The sequence below is a fragment of the Pyxicephalus adspersus genome, chromosome 6, assembly GCF_032062135.1.
Source record: "Pyxicephalus adspersus chromosome 6, UCB_Pads_2.0, whole genome shotgun sequence".
NCBI lineage: Eukaryota > Metazoa > Chordata > Amphibia > Anura > Pyxicephalidae > Pyxicephalus > Pyxicephalus adspersus.
In genome coordinates, this window is record NC_092863.1 from 107,848,869 (window position 1) to 107,867,003 (window position 18,135).

Below are 18,135 nucleotides of genomic sequence, written 5' to 3' on the forward strand. Positions count from 1 at the left end.
TAGTGGTCAGTTCTGGGTAGTGTTGTTTTTGCTCCCGTCATGGGGCGGCTGTTTCATGGTGGAGGAAGATTCGTGCGTCCCATTGTGGAGTGCACATTCCTCCCGCCCAGAGAAGGAAAATGATTTTGTCATTTTGAAGCAGAACTATCCATGGGAAATTTAACAAGTAATCTGCTTTATTATGGGGGTGTGGAATGGTCACCTGGGGATATCAGGGCCATAAATTGAACATCAATGACTCCTGAATAGTCACTTATCCCTTCAAACCTTTATTTACCTTTCTGTATCACCTAGTTTACTTTGTATAAATAATATCATCTTATCTGAATAAATCAGAGCAGCAACTCTATCTGAACTGTTCTCCCACCATCGTAATATTAACACACGCCTGTACTGTCTATGTGTGAGACATTCTAGAAGAAGATTGGCCATAGGTGGGCTATGAATATTGTCTGACACACTTTGTAATGCCTTGATTGCCTGGCTCATCTTCTTCCTGATGGATTTTATATTTGGCCCCACAACGGCAGCAGACACAGACATGATACAACCAGACTGATTCCCAGCGTATTATACTTCAATGTATTTATTATTGGGAACTTTTATACCACATTAGGAATTGTAGTAAATCAGCGCTGCGTAATATGTTGGTGCAATAAAATTCCTGTTTATTATTATTATTATTATTATTGCTTTGGGAATATTTTAGCCACCGGACTTTCTTGTCCAAAGCCTATAGTGATTTTTTTTTTATCATATTGATATGAAAGACAATTATAATTACTTGTTGGGATTTTTTCTATTTTTGGGTTTTGGGTGGTAAGTTGTCATTTTTCAGTCATTTATCTGGTAGTAGGATATTGCTGGATGTGCTGGGTGAGGGAAATGGCACAGATGTGTTCTCCGTGGTGGATATATATTGTGGTCCAATGCTTTTCTAGATTTCCCAATCTATCTCCATAGTCTTCACTTAGAGAAAAGCCCCCACTGCTCCTCGGGGGGTTACTTGTGCTGTTCCAGCTCCCAGGACGTCAGCATGCAAAGAATAGTCCATGGAAGGACAAGGATCGGTGAATGACTGGGCAGCTCGTGTGATAATGAGACCAAATGATTAGGATAGACAAGGTCGGAGGGTTTAAGATCCAAAGACTTCCTCTCTCTGTCATCAGATGTCACCAGGAGATTGTACAAAGTACTAACATGAAGAAGTGACGATGAACAAAATGTATTCAGTAAAGGAGCCAGACAGTGACTACAGGCAGGGACAGTACTTTTCCTTCCATTAGGTAAATATCTTGTGTGGTTCTGATTCTCTAGAATACCAATGAATAGCTGAGAAAGAGCAGGAAACTAAAGCAATCATTTATGGTGCTGGCAGCCCAGAAGCTGTCTGATTGGTCACCAGGTGTCTGTCTCCCCCAGACCTTATAAAAGGTAGAGAAAAGCTTCAGCCATAATTTCAGTATCATCATTTGTACCATCACCTGTACTGACATCTGTGCCATCACCTGTACCGACATCTATGCCATCACCTGTACCGACATCTATGCCATCACCTGTACCGAAATCTGTGCCGCGACCTGTACCGACATCTGTGCCACCACCTGTACTGACATCTGTGCCATCACCTGTACCGACATCTATGCCATCACCTGTACCGAAATCTGTGCCGCGACCTGTACCGACATCTGTGCTACCACCTGTACCGACATGTGTGCCATCACCTGTACCGACATCTGTGCCATTATTATTATTATTATTAAACAGGATTTATATAGCGCCAACATATTACGCATGGGAAGTACATTGCTGGGTATATGACCGGTCATGCGTGTATCATGGGAAGTACATTGCTGGGTATATGACTGGTCATTTTTGTGTTGCTCATGAAATTCTATGTTCCTCAGCCTATAGTAAATATTTGCGTGTCCTTATTGTGGCTTGGAGCCAATAGGAAGCCTGGATGGCCCAGAAATCCACTTACATGAGATAAGAAGAATAATACTTCCAGGCCGCACTATAAAATAAACAGGCGGCACGGGAGGGGGTTCAGTGATGGCTTCACGGTAATATTTGCTTTGTGATTAGTTTTGTGTGTGGAGTAAAATATTTTTGTAACAATTTTTCAGAGAAAATTACAACAGATTTATTCTGCTGTCACATTGACCTTGCCATCAGAATAAGCCGATGTTTTATCTATCGATACTGAGAATTAATTATTAACCTTTTCTCGGAGTTATTCAATCTTTCTTATCTGTTTGTTAGTTAACTACCATAAAATGATCACTGGCAACACTTTACTCAAAGAATTCCCTCTGTGTCAATCAATAATAAAGGATCATTAATCACCCCAGACTGAACCAATACCACCATAACAGATCACACTCGGTCCCCATGTTCCTGGACATTCAGTTTATGATATTTTACAAACTTTAGTCATTCATTTGGCTCACTGGAGAATATTGGGTGTCCCAGCTAACGCAGAATAACCGTCATATGGTATCCCACCACAAAGTAACAAAGTGACCCCTACAGACCCCAAAATCCCTTGTGGCCCCATTCCTCTATTCTTCCATATCTTCAAAGTCATGTATTTTCTAGACATTTTACTCCATGGTAGCAAGACTCTCACTGGGAAAGTGCCCTCTCTCCCCAAATGCCCCAACAGTTTTCCTTTACACTGTGCATGTGGTTTCAGTAATGAGTGATGTATAAGCCCTGTCCTAGGATCATTACTTCTATCTAGGAACAGAAAGAGCTCAGCATCGTGTTTGTTTGTTTTATTATAGAGGTCCAAAACCTGGGCAGAACAGAGGAGGGAATGGGGGGGGGGGGGGGGGGGGGGGGGAACAGAGCCCCAAAGGGAGTAAATAAGACAAAAAGAGTAGATATGTAAAATCCCACATGAGGGGTAAAGGGTCAAAATGTATTTAAATCCATTCAAATTTTAAAGGAGGTGAATTTTCAGTGACACAAAGGAATAGAAAAAGGGGTTGAAATGTAAAGCGTGAAATGAAGGAGCAGAGGAGAAGGTTCAGATGCAGAAGAGAACTCTGGGAATAAATGTGCTGGAGGTTTAGCTCCAAGGCAGAGACATCTTCTGTGCACCTGAAGGGGCAATATCAAGAGGATCCCAGCATGAGCTAGAGAACAGATTAGGAGATCGGAGCCCAATGTTCCGCAGGAACCCAAAATTCTCAGAATAGAAGAGCTGGTAAAGTCCCTCAGAGACTGGGGAAGAAGCGGTTCTGTAGCGACCTGTAGGAATTATGGAGAAATGAAGGAAGAAAGCCCTGGAGGAGTTGAGGAAGAACATGTGGAGTGGAGCTGTGGGATCTGAGAACTTGGGCACCAATAAGGAGCCCATTCACTTCTGAGGAGAAAAGGGGGAAAGGTGTAAACACAACCATGGAGTGGGGATGTGGGAGCAAACCAAGGAGAAATTAAGGTGGAAGCACAGAGAACTCACAAGAACTGGGGAGAAGCACAAAGCATTGGAGAAATTGGGAGGTGGGTTAGGAGCTCCACACGAAGAGAATGGTGTGTAACTGATGTCGGGGTACAAGGTCTCTCTGGAAGCAATTTGAATTTGCAAACCCCTCAAAAACTGATGTGAAGGTGAAGATCTCCTCTGGAATACATGCGGAAGCACTCTGCAATTATCCTGGTAGAGCTAAGCCCGTCTAGCACTTTAGAATTGAAAGGGGGTAAACCCCCCAAAAACTGGTGTAGAGGTGCAGAGCCCCCTAGAATTATTGTGCAGGTGCAGAGCCCCCTAGAATTGATGTGGAGGTGTAGAGCCCGTAGAATTCATTTGGAGGTTCAGAGCCCCCCAGAATTGACATGGAGGTGCAGGGCCCCCTAGAATTGATGTGAGGTGCAGGACCCCCTGGAATTGATGTGGAGGTGCAGAGCTCCCTAGAATTTAGGTTGAGGTGCAGGGCCCCCTAGAATTGATGTGAGGTGCAGGGCCCCCTAGAATTGATGTGAGGTGCAGGACCCCCTGGAATTGATGTGGAGGTGCAGAGATTGTGTTGTCTGTGCTGGGTGATATTTTCTGAAGGTCATAGTTGTGCAGCGACCTCTTCCTATAATTAGGATACAGAGATTGTGATCGCAGTCCCTTGTCCCTGTCCTCCAATCCATTAATATAACATAAGGTCTCCACCTCTATATTAGGATGTATTGGGTCTATATACCAGCGGCTCTGGGTGTACAGTGGGATAAATGTCGCTATATTAGGATGTATGACCATTTGCATAACTCCTAGGTCCCAGGTCAGGTTCATTCCCCTCTTGTCCATAGCGAGCTTAGTACTAGAAACTGTCCCCCCTCCTCCACTTTATTCACACGTGAAAAGTCGGTATTTACATGTAGAGTTTCTTCTATTTTCATGGATAAGACCTCCATGGAATAAATCTTCTCTTGGATGAAACTTTTTAAACAGAAAAATCCATTTGTGACAAGTAGGTCCCAGCATGCCATACCCTGGGAGCACCGCCCCGATCACCTCCTTGTGGCCAGTGTGATTAATAACCCTCACTCAGGTGAGATTCTCCCTGCTCACACTCTGCACACTGGAGTGAGACTGCTGAAAATGACACAATGACAGGGAGAGACACTCTGTACCAAAAGAGACTGCGAGACATCAAGAAAGAAAGATTACAACTCTTTCTGTAGAGAATTAGAGGAATTGGAAGAAAGGACCTGGAAGCAGGAATTTAATACAGAATTTAAAGTAAACTATTCTGCACTTTGGAGAAAAGACAAAGACAGCTGTCTGGATATGCGGCTCCATCATTTTTGGTTCTTTCTGCTGATACTCAGTATTCTGGGAGCCAAGGTTATATGCCATGACCCAGAGGACCTTCAGCACGAAAATCACCCCCCAGGTAAGTTGCCCAGTTTCTCCTTTTTACTCCAATGTCCTCCAGAAATCTCAACATTGAACCTCTAGACCTAGAAAATACATTTATTCATCAACTAGATACCCCTGGAGACTGCAATCATCACTAAAACTCAACTTTCATATTCTGCCCCTCTATAATGTTACCCCTTATTATCTGCCCCCTGTGACGTCTCCCCTCATAATCTGCCCCTCCATAATGTTACCCCTTATTATCTGCCCCCTGTGACTTCCCCCCTCATAATCTGCCCTCTTTAATGTTACCCTATCAATGAATGTCTCTCTGTGACTCTACCCCTTATCATTTACCCCTCCATAATGTTACGCCTTATTATCTGCCCCCTGTGACTTCTCCCCTCATAATTAGCCCCTCTATAATATTACCCCTTATTATCTGCCCCCTGTGACTTCCCACCTCATAATCTGCCCTCTTTAATGTTACCCCATCAATGAATGTCTCTCTGTGACTTTACCCCTTATTATTTACCCCTCTGTGACTTCTCTGTGTGGCACCTCTTTGGTTATGCTTTTCATTATCTGCCCCACTTTGGCTTCACTCCTCATAATTTATCCCTCTGTTGAAAAGAACACTGCCTGCATCCCCCCAATATACAACACTGCCTGCATCCCCCTCTCTCTATTTTCTCTCGTCTCTCTTATCTTGCCTTCCCCCCATCTCCCCTTTACCCCCTTCTTTTTCACTCCCCCCTCGCTCTCTGTCCCCCATTTTTTGTCCCCTTTCCTCTCTCTTTTCCTTATTTTTCACATCCTCCTCTGTTCCTCTTCTCTCTCTTATCTGCCTCCCCCTTTTCCCCCCTTTGCCCCCTCTCTCCCCCCTCTTGGGCAGCAGTGCTGTATTTAGATTGGCTGATTTTGCATCTGTTTTTTTTTCCAGGCCCTCCGCATGGTCACTGGAGCTACACTGGTGAGTTGCTGTCCCACTATGGAGTCTCATTTCTCATGCTGCACCCTCATATTGTATTTCTGAAGAAATGTATAGAATTGTCCTATTGCTGCAAATGCCCAGATAAATACCCAGAGCCCCCAAATTGTGTCAATGTTCTGCTACCCCACACCCCCCCCAACCCAAGCAATTCACAGGAAATTGGGGGATCACCAGGAATGTAGGAATATTAGAGCCAACTAAGAATCCAGAAAGAATTTGTGTATCAGGTAGGTTGGCTCCCAAAGCAAGTAGGGTTGTGAATTCCTAACCATGTAAAATATTTATCCCTTCAGGCTGCCATGCAGATTTAGGGAAATATCATTACTTTTATTATTGGAGTGACAATGAGCCTTCACCTGTGCACATAATTCAGGGATTAGTTAGGGTTAATATTTTACTAGTAATGCAAGAATAAAGCCAGAGACTGTTAATGAGTAACTGATTATTGCAATCATGGTTTATTGATACAATAGGAGAACACACCTGTATATCATACATAAACATTGATTCACCTTTATACGTTTGTTGGTAGGTTGTACATAGAATATAATATATCCAGGTGTGGATAATAGGAAAGGTATTCTGTCACCCAGGTGAGGAGCCGGGAGCCCTATTAGTGCATTGTACTATGTGACATTATGTTTTATTTGCAGTAACAGTTCTATTTTCATGAATTCTACCCCCAACTCTTATCTAGTCCAAGTAGTAATGGGATAAAGTGCAAGAGATAATAGAGTGAATGTGGAGCCAAGCTTTCTAAATCCAATAGTTCCCTGACCATTCTTACCTATGAGACCCCCTCATCCCAGCGCCCCCTTTTCTGCCCCTTATCTGATTTCCTTTCTCACTTTTATTATCCTGTGTTGCTCAGTGTTTGTGTCTTTTCCTGTGTCAGGAAATGTGGGGTAAAACCTAGGCAAGCTTGTCCCGAAAATTGAATTATGGAATCATGAACGTTACTTATACCTGATATGTCCATGTATGCACCCTAATACATCCGTGCCATGGATTTGCTGTGCTTGGGTGTCCCGGCCCTCATGAACTCCGCTCACCACCAGTTCAGCCTATCCTGCAGTTTGGTCGGTAAATGCCAACCAGCAAAAAAAAAAACTGCATAACCACAGCTGACTAAAGCTACGTACACACTTCCAATTATTATCGTCGGAAAACGAACGACGAACGTTCCTGCACGATATATATGAACGATCGATTTTTTGCCCAATCGATCGTTCGTCGTTCGATTGGAACGATAAAAATTGGAAGTGTGTACGCACCTTAAAGCCCAGCAGCCCTCCTGATAGCTTTGTAATCCTGGGAGATTCTGGGAATCCAGCGGAGGAGCTGCGGACAGATTGTCTAGCACTTTCCTTACTGAAGATTCCCAGATTTTTACTGACCAGCAACCTCAGGGTGCCAAGCCAAAAATCTATACATAGAGGATAGGAACCTCATATTAGTCTGCGCTGCGTAATATGTTGGCGCTATATAAATCCTGTTTATTAATAATAATAATAATAATAATAATAAAAAAAAAAAATTCATGAAAAACAGTGGATCACTTTTGGTACAGAAATCTAGACCTCAGTGTAACGCTCAGGTGGATAATATAATAATAATAATAATAATAATAGTAATAATAATATTATTAATAATATTAATAATAATAATATTAGTAGTAATAATAATAATAGTAATATTAATAGCAGTAACAGTAATAATAATAATATTAGTGGCTGCAGCAAGAGGTGTGTGAATCTGGTTAGAAGAGGGAGCTGTGATTGGTGCATTGCCTGGCATTGAACATTGGGTATAATGAGAATGACATAGGCTACGTACACACCTGCAATAATTATTGTTAGAAAACAAACAATTAACAACTAATAAACGATTATTTTGAACGATCGTGTTGTGGACAATTCTGTACATGCGGTAACGATATGATTGTTCAAATTGAATCCACCAATCGTGTTCACACATTAGTTACGATCGTTTGAAGAATGCAGGAAGTGACATTTACAGGACAAAGTGTACCGCAGAACAATCCACCATCACTGAACGTCCGTACACACAATAGATAGCGAATGATCGTCGCCCAATCAGATCCTCCGGGACAGTCGTTCGTTTCCAGCGACATTCCTCACTCATTGGTGTCATTGGTCATTGTGCACTTTTTTTGTTAACAATTATTAGACGAACAATCGTTAGTCGTTCGTTTCCAATGATAATTTTTGCATGTTTGTACGTAGCCCTAGCGTGCCTTGTAGGGTGACAAACTATTACCAAATACTTCATCTAGGAGTTTCTTCGTAGATGAGCCAATAACAAACTTCACCAAACTCTCCTGGTTTGAAATCTCTGGCTTTCCTACACATAGCCTGGTAAAGTGAGGCCAAAGGGCCACACCAGTGTGAATTGATCATTGCCCAGATGAAGGGTAAGATAACGTGTCCAGAGTTCAGGAACATATACAGCAAATCTGTGAATGCAAAGCCACGCTTTATATTCACTCACATGGTGGAGGACTTATTCAAAGAGTTTTGGTTGTTCTTTCACCACGGTGAATTATCAGCTTGCAGAAGGATATTTCACTTAGCTTAGTGAATGATGTGATAACTCAAACATGACTGGATGGCTACAGCAGAGCTTCATCCCATTTATTAAGCTAAATGTAATATCCTGTGCAAGGGAATCATTCACTCTGTTATGTGAACAGCCTATAAACCCCCAAACAATCTATATGTAAATGTAATGTTTATCCCTCGCCCAGGTGCTGACCCCCAGATATAATACCATCATCAATCTTATCACATATGAATATGGAAATAGTTTTGGGGACACCAGATGGGTTGTAGCAGTATGGGGCTCTTCTTTGTATGATGAACCACATTCTTAAAGTGGAACCAAAGAATAAAAACACTTACACTTAATTCTGTAGATCCCTCCATCGCACTGGAGCTTTCCTCAATTGGGTCCCGCACTGTCCTGGAATTCTTCTTTGTCCCGAGGAAGCACCGGGCCCCGCCATCTTTGCCCCTCTTCGTCCTTCTTCTTGCCAAGTCACCTGACCTTGCGCTGCACAGACACAAGATTTGGTGACGAGGCCGCTGCAAAAACGGGGAAAAAAGAGAGCCGATCTCACTGCATATGCCTGGGATCAACATCTATATCTCCTCAGGGAAGGAAAATGCCTCCTCTGCCCACTCTTGAGATTAGGCATGTGCAGGAAAAGCAGCCTGAGATTCCTCTTTGCTTGATGGCCTAAATCCATCTTTCTAAACCTTTTAAGATGGGGAAAGCCCCTAAAACAACTTATGAGTCTCAAGGAACCATGGCACAATCTGTATATCCACAGATCACTGTACGCTTGTGTGATGGTCAGTGGGAGAAATTCCTGGTTGTGTTGCTGCCAGTGGCAAGAATGTCACCTTTACAAATAGAAAAAACATTATCTGGTGTCAGTGTTAGCTGATCTGAGAGGCACAGTTTGCACATTGCTGGTCAGTGTGATGGTCAGTGGGATAAATGCCTGGTTACATTGATAAATTGCACATTGCTTTAAGGAAGCCTTAGCACCCATTGACATTGGCCTACATGGAGACCTATCCTTCGTTACACACCATCTATTGGAGGCACGGTAGGCTGAGCTGGACAGAAGCAAGCTCCGACTTCCTGGTATGCTTTTACCCCACAACACAAAGAAAACACATTAACACCCTTTTTTAAGGTGGCGGCCATCTTCTGAATCCAACCCCTACCTGTGCCGCAGCTTTCATTGGGTGAGTCAGCAACAAAAATCAAGTAATAAATCTTTCTTATATATACCTAACAAATAAAATTTCCTATCGGACTTCCTGCCAGTCAGCATAGCAGCTACAAAGAAGTAGAAAACAAATAAAGTATTTCACAATGGCCCCTGCTGTACGCAGGACGGTGATGATCGCCTAACAAAGGCTGCTACTACAAAATACACCCTGCTGGAGTAGTCTGAAGATTATTAGCGTTATCATAGCAAATGATTATTAAATGTACAAGTAATCAGGAACCCCTCCCCCCACCAAGGTTTTACCACAAAATACCACAGGATGGTAAACAGGTATGTATAATTATAGAATACCAGAATCCTGGTAAAAAAACCACCATCAGGCAGAAGAACACTGCGCTAAGCCATATTGTATGTACAAAATGTTACACCAAAATTCTACCAAATTATATGCAATGCCTATTGTTTGAGGCTCAACCTGCAATTTCATGGAGCCATCCAGCAGGTGGCCCCAGAGATACAACAGAAACAAAGACATTCTTTCCATCAAACTCATCTCTACTACTGCCATTTGTATGATGGCCCTGAGCTGTTTGGACAGCAAAGGAAAATGGAAACAGGTAAAAATACTTTCCTTACTGCTCACCAACCCATAACAAAGGGCTATTTACCATATCACTATACCCTCGTCACCAGGATTCCCAAAACTTGATGGATTTACCATCCGCGATGGGACTTCCCCTTGTGCAAGCTGAACCGGGGGGGAGAGGTAGGGGAAACAAATGCTTGGTCCTAGAGCGGGGACAGAAAAAGAACACCTGTATAGGAGAGGGAGGTTACTTTTATTACTTTGGTAAAGCGGTCCTGTGGGGAGCAAATGGCGGTGCTGGCCCATGTGTGCATGCTGTCAGGAGGAGTGTTAGGAAAATGCTAGAAGAGAGGCTAGTTGATTGTGTTGTGTCCAGTAATGAAGGAGGCAGGGTAATTTAAACCAGGTTTATTGCCAGGCTTCACCAACTATATAAATGAGCGGTGTCTGCAGTATATCTTCAGAGCAGAGCAGGAACCAACAATAACACCAATATAGATTGTCTTAAGGAGTAAACAACTAGAACAGTGACTCCTACAGGCCAGATGGATGAACACAACATTTCCCCCCTTGTAAAAAAACATTTTTTTAAAAATATATAACAGAATGCAAGTAACAAGAATGTGAAACTATAACACAAAACTACGCAAGTTACCTACATCACATAGTCCTTTGTCCACACAGGCGGTCTTCTGACTCGGAGTATGTCTGGACAGTTCTGGTACCTGATCTCTAGTTTGATCATCATCGTAATATGAAAAGATCCTTCATCAAGTGAAGCTTCTGAAAAGTCGTGCCTAACAGGTGCAAGACGACTGGCATTCCATATCGGTCCATCAGACAGTTCATAGGTGTAAGGTCCTCGTTGCCTTGTCACTCTAAGCAGATTAGAGAATTTGGATTGTCCGTGTTTCAGTACTTCAGGTTTCTTAACTCTAACTAGAGATCCGGGCTGAAAGTGAACTTCTCTAGCACTGCGTTTCAGATCAGTATATGTCTTACTTTTATCTTGCTGCACTTTACCAGTCTTAGCAACTTATGATCTCAGAGTCACTGGACGTTGTGGAAGTTTAGTGTGCATATGTCTGCCATGTAGCAGTTCAGCGGACGATGCTTGAGTAGTTGCGTGTGCAGTTGCTCTGTAAGAAGTCTGTAGTAAAGATTTTCTAAGATTTACCTGTAAGATTTGCAGTCTGAAGAGCTTCTGTAAGGCTTCCGTTGAATCTCTCCATTTTGGGGGTAATAGAAGCTTTCCTATGCATGATATTTCTCTCTCACAAGAAAGATTCAAACTCAGATGATACAAATTGGGGCCCATTGTCCGACACCAGGTCCTCTGGGTTACCTTCCCGTAGTTGTTGCTTCGTTCAATTCCTTGATGACTCCCCTGAGCAAGTCGTATAAGGCGCTCTCTCAAAGACTCTGGAAGCAGCAAACAATGAGATCCACGGACAACATCATCATCAACTAAAGACAATTCATATCTATCCTGTAGTAAGGTTGTAGGACCGGGCTCAGTTTAGTTGCTGAATTTGGCCATTTGCTTTGTAGAATGTCTCTTTGTGTCTGTACGGGGGATGAAACACAAGCTTGTCTGAACTCAGATGCCGTAACCCCATCAAAATCAGTGAATGCCACAACTTCAACATCCTCATCCGGTACACTAGAAGCTGCAGGGTGACAAACCATCAGCTGCAACTCTGCAAACCTGGTTTGTATTGTATAGTGTAGTTGAAGTTAGGTAGTCTTGCTGACCATCTGGCAATACGCATACCTGCTCGTCCAAATCCCTTTGTGGTTAGCAGGGTGGTTAAAGGGCTATGGTCGGTCCGCAACAAAAACTGTCGACCCCACAGGTATGTTCTCCATTTTTCTGTAGCCCAAACACAGGCTAGGGCTTCTTTTTCAACAGTAGCATATTATCGTTCTGCCTCCAAAAGTGTTCTGGATGCAAAAGCGACAGTTTTCTCTACTCGATCTGCATGGCATTGTGTAAGGACAGCACCCAGGCCATAGTCTGAAGCCTCAGTGGTAACAATAGTAGGTAGAGAAGGATAAAACAATGCTAGTGCAGGACTGTTCGTGATGAGCTGCTTAACGGTGTCAAAACCAGGGCTGTGGAGTCGGTAGATAAATCCTTCGACTCCGACTCCTCAGTTTCTGGTACCCCCAACTCCGACCCTTCGACTCCTCTGTATTGAATATGCTAATGTATCATCCCCTTTGATTGAAGGAAGGCAACATACATGCCATTTAACCACAGAACTACTGGCTATGAAGCTGAAGCTCTACAGTATTGGCCAGTTTAAACAAAAGACAAAAAAATGAAAACAATAAGGTAGTATAAGTGGCTATAAAGTAGTAGCATAGCATGCATAAAAATCAGGAACAAGAACTTTACCAGTTTAAAAATATGAACTACATTCTTTGATAGTTTTAAATCAAAAACAAAGCTTAACTACATGAACAAAAGCTGGAAAACATAAAACAGTTTATATAATAAACTTGGAATATAGTTGGAGAATAGCTGTTAAATGCAATCTAAAACTAACTCAATGTAGTGTTTTTCCAAGAAACAGAATACTTTCATAGAAGCTCCTAAATCTTGATTATTGTTAGAGAATAGTGTTTCAGCACTGACTTGGCTGGGTGACATTGCTGTTACGGTTCTAGCCACATCACTAATAATCTCGGGATAAACAAGGACGGCTTCTTCTACAGTCAGTTTCCATGAGCGATGAAACTTTTCACTTCTTTTAATTCTTTATGATTTGTCACTATTCCTTTTCTCCAATACTTGCAGATATCTTCCTCTAATATCGGTCACTTTATTCATCTACTTTATTCATTTCCTAAATTGTGCTCAACTTATTAGAAGCATTATCTGTCACAATATATAGAATCTGTTCCTTTTTCATTTCAAAATCTTCTAGAACATTCTCCACTTACTTCTGGGGGTCCCAAGATTCCCATTATTATTTTATTATTTTCATCAACAAATCTAACTTTAATAGCAGAATAATTGACTCTGTGACGTGTGCAGGCATCCATGTTTATAAAGACAAATTGTCCCTTCAGACCTTTTCGTAGTTCTTCCTTTTCACATTTGGCCTCTTCAATTATTGGAGTTTTTTAGCCATTTCTCCATTTAGGCCTAAAAAGGCCGGCTGTGAAAAGAAGGATTGCCGTTCACTGATCTTTATTACCATTTCAGTAATGTGCTTTTGGAATTTGGTGTAACTTTGTCAGATATAAAGAATCTTCTTAGTTGTGTTTGGTCTCCAGTAGATTTCTGAACATGCTGTGAGATCTCCACTTTCCTCATCCAGCAAAACTTGATGATATGCGCATTGAAGATCCAAAGTAGATTGTAGATTTATTGCAGCGAAAAGATCTCTGCCCGGTATAGCTGAGCCTTCCTTAACAATGAAGAATTCAGCTGATTGAAATGGAACCGAGCAGAGGTCTCTTAGATAACTCGCCAGTAAGTACACATATCCTCAGGTAGTATAGAAACAACCAACCTGTATCAAGCATCGGGGTAATAGAATGGCTCTCATTAGTCGTAGCAATAGTAACAATGCACAAAAGTTTATCCGGACTGAAAATGTCATTTTTATCCACACTTAGGACAGTAACCTCTGGAGCAGTAACTTCCTGAACCTGTCTAGCAGCAGAATTACGGCAGATTTTTGCAAAGTGTCCGGTTTTCTTACATTTGCAGCATTGTGCGCCCGTTGCAGGGCATGCAGCATAGTTAGCCATGTGTTATGTGGAACCACACCTGAAGCAATACTTATATGTTATATGTTATGTGTATGTACAGCTCTGCAGTTCAGGTGAATTTCTTGTCACACCCTTGTATTGAGCCTGAGTGAATGTCTCATGGAAAGTAGATTCTGAATTCACCGCCTGTACATGACTGTGATATGGCCCCATTCAGTGAATGTTCCCGTACCATAGATGGCTCTCTCACCCCAATGAATTGCTACAACAAGCAACATTCCCTCTAAAACTTCACCACCAAAACACCTAATTCCCACCCATTCCCCCCAAAACTACCTAAAACACAGGGAGTGTGGGCGGGAAACTATTCCTCTCTCCCCGTCCTGTTGCCCAAAATCCTCCACCTCTTCCGTTTCTCCCCCCTTTTCACTCCTCCTTTCCCTCCCCCAAACTAAGTCAACCCTGCGCCATGACTACTGACCTTCCACTGCCTCACTAGGGGGGTTACTCGGTAATCTGCTTTTAAATTTCCCGCCTGGCCACGCCCCCCGACGGAGAGGGGCCCCGGCATCACAGCGGGATTGTTTGATTGCCACACAAGCGTGGGGCTGAGGTAAGGGGGACCCCCAAAGTTACCCCGAGTGTGACTCGAGGTTACCCCTTTTTGCATGTTTTTTCCACCCCGAGTCACACTCGGGATTACCGCTAGGGGGTTAAACAAGAATGCATAAATAAATCAAAAACACTGAAAGTGCAATAATTCTGTATACTGTATAGTACTATATTTTTCTAAAACACCTCCCTAGTGTGGTAAATTTTAAAACGGGGCAGCACAAAGTCCAACATCATATTCAGGGCAGTAGAGCCATGTTTTCCTCTTGAAGCAGCAAGCCACACACATTCTTGTGTGCTTTTGCTTTCTTGGGGTTGGTGGAATGTACTCTGGAATATGACAAGCACTCAGGTTCACCCTGTATGAAGCACGTCCTCCAAGTTGATGTTGAGGGGGGCAGGATGGGGGGTCTCATTAAAATCATAATGGTTGGTAAAATGTAAAAATTCAGTTATTCAGGCATAACAGTCCCAAAAAAAGGGGTGGCAAGCAGTTGTTGGTGGACCATTACCACTTCTGCATGGGTTTCCCCACCACCCCCTTAAAAATAACAAGGCCCAGAAATAGTCAAATTTCCTTTTGGGTGACAGGTCCCACTTCCTGTTTCTGAACAATCTTGCAGGGGGAGCAGCTAGCTGTTGCGCTGCACATCTGTTTGTCTCTTCAACTATTTTCTGAATGACTTCCCCATTTAGAAATAGCTTCAGGTAGGCCAAGGCGTTGTGCTCACAGAGTGGTGTATGGTGATGTGCGCTGTCACTCGCGGTCTCTGTCTCAAAGTCCGATGGAAGGGCTCCAGGCGTTCCATCACTATCAGTGGACTCCACAAGTGACTCCAGATTGCTCTCAACACATCTTGGGTGGATAGACGCCTTCTGGAGCTTAAAGCCATAGCAGGGGTCAGGCAGGCGGTGATGTCCGAGTCCAGGCAGAGGTCAAGGCAGGCGGCAGGCAGAGAATGGTCAAAATTAAGCAAAGATCGGCAAAGGTAATAGCAGACACCAGCAATCCAGGGATTAAATTGTAATTTTTAAAACTGTGATTGCGTACTTGCTTTGTGTTTATTTTATATTTTTTTTGTCTTGGATACAAGAGTTTGTATTGAATCAAATAAAAATATTTGAATTTCCCGCCACGTCGACGGGGGCACGCACCGACGTCAGGAATCGCCAAGGGACGTGTACGCTGAGGGAAAGAGAAGACAGATCTAACCGAGAAATTGGCATCCTACAAATGTGCTGATATTCACCCTTTGACTGGGAATGGTGAAACTGCCACAGATATAATAAAATGAATCCGGGTTGTTTAGGCACGAGACGAGAAACAGCAGAGTCAGACATGATGTGAAAGAAAGGAAATACGTGTGTAAGTAGAAAAATACATTTTGCTTATTTGCCTATTAAGCTTTGGATGCTTTTGTAACATTGCCTTTTGAGCTGGACGATGACTACAAAGCTATAAAGGTCACTATAATTGCAAAATATTAGCTAACCCCAGATGTTAACCGAAAGAGTTTTCAGTCTCTGCATAAAGTTACTGACACCCACATGGATCTGGTCTCTCAGATGCATACTAACTTCTGGCAGTGGGTCAAGGGACTGAAAAAAGAAACTTAGAGAACTTGGGGGGCCTAATGATCCAGGACCAATTTCTGCACACTGATCCCCTGAAATCAAATTGTTTGTGTTAGAGCGCCAAGCTATGTCAGCTGATGAGGCAGCATATTTGGCAGACCTCTATGTCACTACACGGGTGCCTGATAATATATTTTAACAAAGCTCCTACTAGCTCCTGGAGAGCAGGGAAACCATCATCTACTTTTTCTGCCCCAGCGAAACAAGCACCGCAGCGACCAACACCTGAAGCTTCTACTATGAAAATTAGTTCAGCTGATACTCGGAAGTGGTTCAACTGTGGCATATCTGGGCACCTTCAGATCACCGGCACTTCACCCAGGCAGATGACAGCTCTGAGGCAGCTCACTAACAACTACTCCTCTGTGTTGCTTGTTGCTGGAGGAGTAGTGGGTCATACCAAAATTCACCAACCTGTTACCTTGAACAACCAGACCGTGATTGGCTTTTGGGATACTAGTGTAGATGTCATCATTATACAGCCCAACCTGATAGACGGAGAGTATCATCCCTAACAAATATCTTACTCTTTAGAGTGGGGGCACAAGTTGTGCCTACTATGGAATTTCACATTGATTGGGGCCGGTAAAGGTACCAAAATTGTAGGAGCCTCAAAGGAGATTCTGGTACCAGTGCTGCTAGGAGCAGATTTGGGCACCCTTATCTTGTACTTTGAACCGTCTGGAGCTATCCAGGATTTTTCAACCGAATCCTCTGCATAGTCCAAGGTACTAAGAAAAGATACAGAGGCATCATCTGAGGGACCTAGGGATGGACAGAGACTTATGGAAGTCGGTATAAAAATAAAAATTCTCTAAAGGAAGGTGATAAAGAAGTAGAAAATGCTATTTGTGCACCCATATCTAAGCAAGGTGAAGGGTTGGCAAATCAGTCATGATCAAAAAAGATGAACATGTAATAACTATTGTTAAAACTGTTTCCAATAAGATGTCTGAAGGTGTAGACATTGCCCAACCAATAATGACTAAAATTAATGAGAAGGTATTACCAGTATTGGCTGTCCCTTGCAGTGCTGCAGGGGCTGCTCAGGCCCAGACTACAGGATCAGAACATGGGGGAGAGTTCTTCTAATTTATCTCCTTTCTCTGATTCAGTAGGATCAGTCTCAGAGTCACTCCCCCTGTCCTTGTTTGCCCCAGGACAGGCAGAGGTGACAGGTGGTGCAGCCTTTGTACAAGCACTGCGGGAGGACCCGAGTCTGGAGTCACTTAGAGACTTGGCTTCCAGGCCTGTAGAAACGGGGGGCTAAGTACAAGGAGTACTGGGACCAAGAGAAGCTGTACCGAGAGGAACTGCTAACAGACAGCAATAAGGTAAAAATGGTCAGACAGCAACTTATTATACCAAATAAATTTAGGGGACATTTGTTAAGGATTGCACATGAAATTCCCCTTGCAGGTCATATGGGTGTTGGCAAGACCAAGGCCTGGGTAGGGCAAAACTTTTTCTGGCCTAACATGGATGTAGACATAGCTCATGACTGTCGGTCCTGTACAGTTTGTCAGAAGGTGGGAGATGTGCATAGGGCCCCCTTGCATCCGCTTCCAGCGATTGATGAGCCCTTTCGCAGGGTTGCTGTAGATGTCATTGGGCCCTTACCCATTGCCAGTAGCTCAGGCAAGCACTACATATTGACAGTAAGGGACACTGCTACCTGTTATCCAGAAGCTGTGGCGCTTTCCTCCCTCAGAGCAAACAAAGTTGCTGATGCCCTGCTGGTAATCTTCACCCGAGTGGGATTTCTGGCTGGGCTCTTCAGCAACCAGGGCCCCCAGTTCATGTCTGACCTGATGAAGGCTTTGTGTGCTAAAAACCACCAGGTTCTGTGTGAAATACAGAATACGTAATGCCATCACCTCCTCTGATGCCTACCCAATGTGTTATGTATTTATCCCGGGATGTGTGACGTATTTATCCCGGGATGTGTGACGTATTTATCC

General features: G+C 43.2%; 1 protein-coding gene across 1 annotated transcript in view; it reads left to right on the forward strand.

Moving 5' to 3' along the window:
- Positions 1-4,559: 4,559 nt before the first annotated feature.
- Positions 4,560-18,135, forward strand: part of CA9 (carbonic anhydrase 9) — a gene marked incomplete at its 3' end in the record, with an annotated part of 43,178 nt that continues 29,602 nt past the window's right edge. The window contains 2 exon segments of the mRNA XM_072413633.1: positions 4,560-4,892; positions 5,802-5,831. Of these exon segments, the coding sequence (XP_072269734.1) occupies positions 4,787-4,892; positions 5,802-5,831 (136 nt within the window).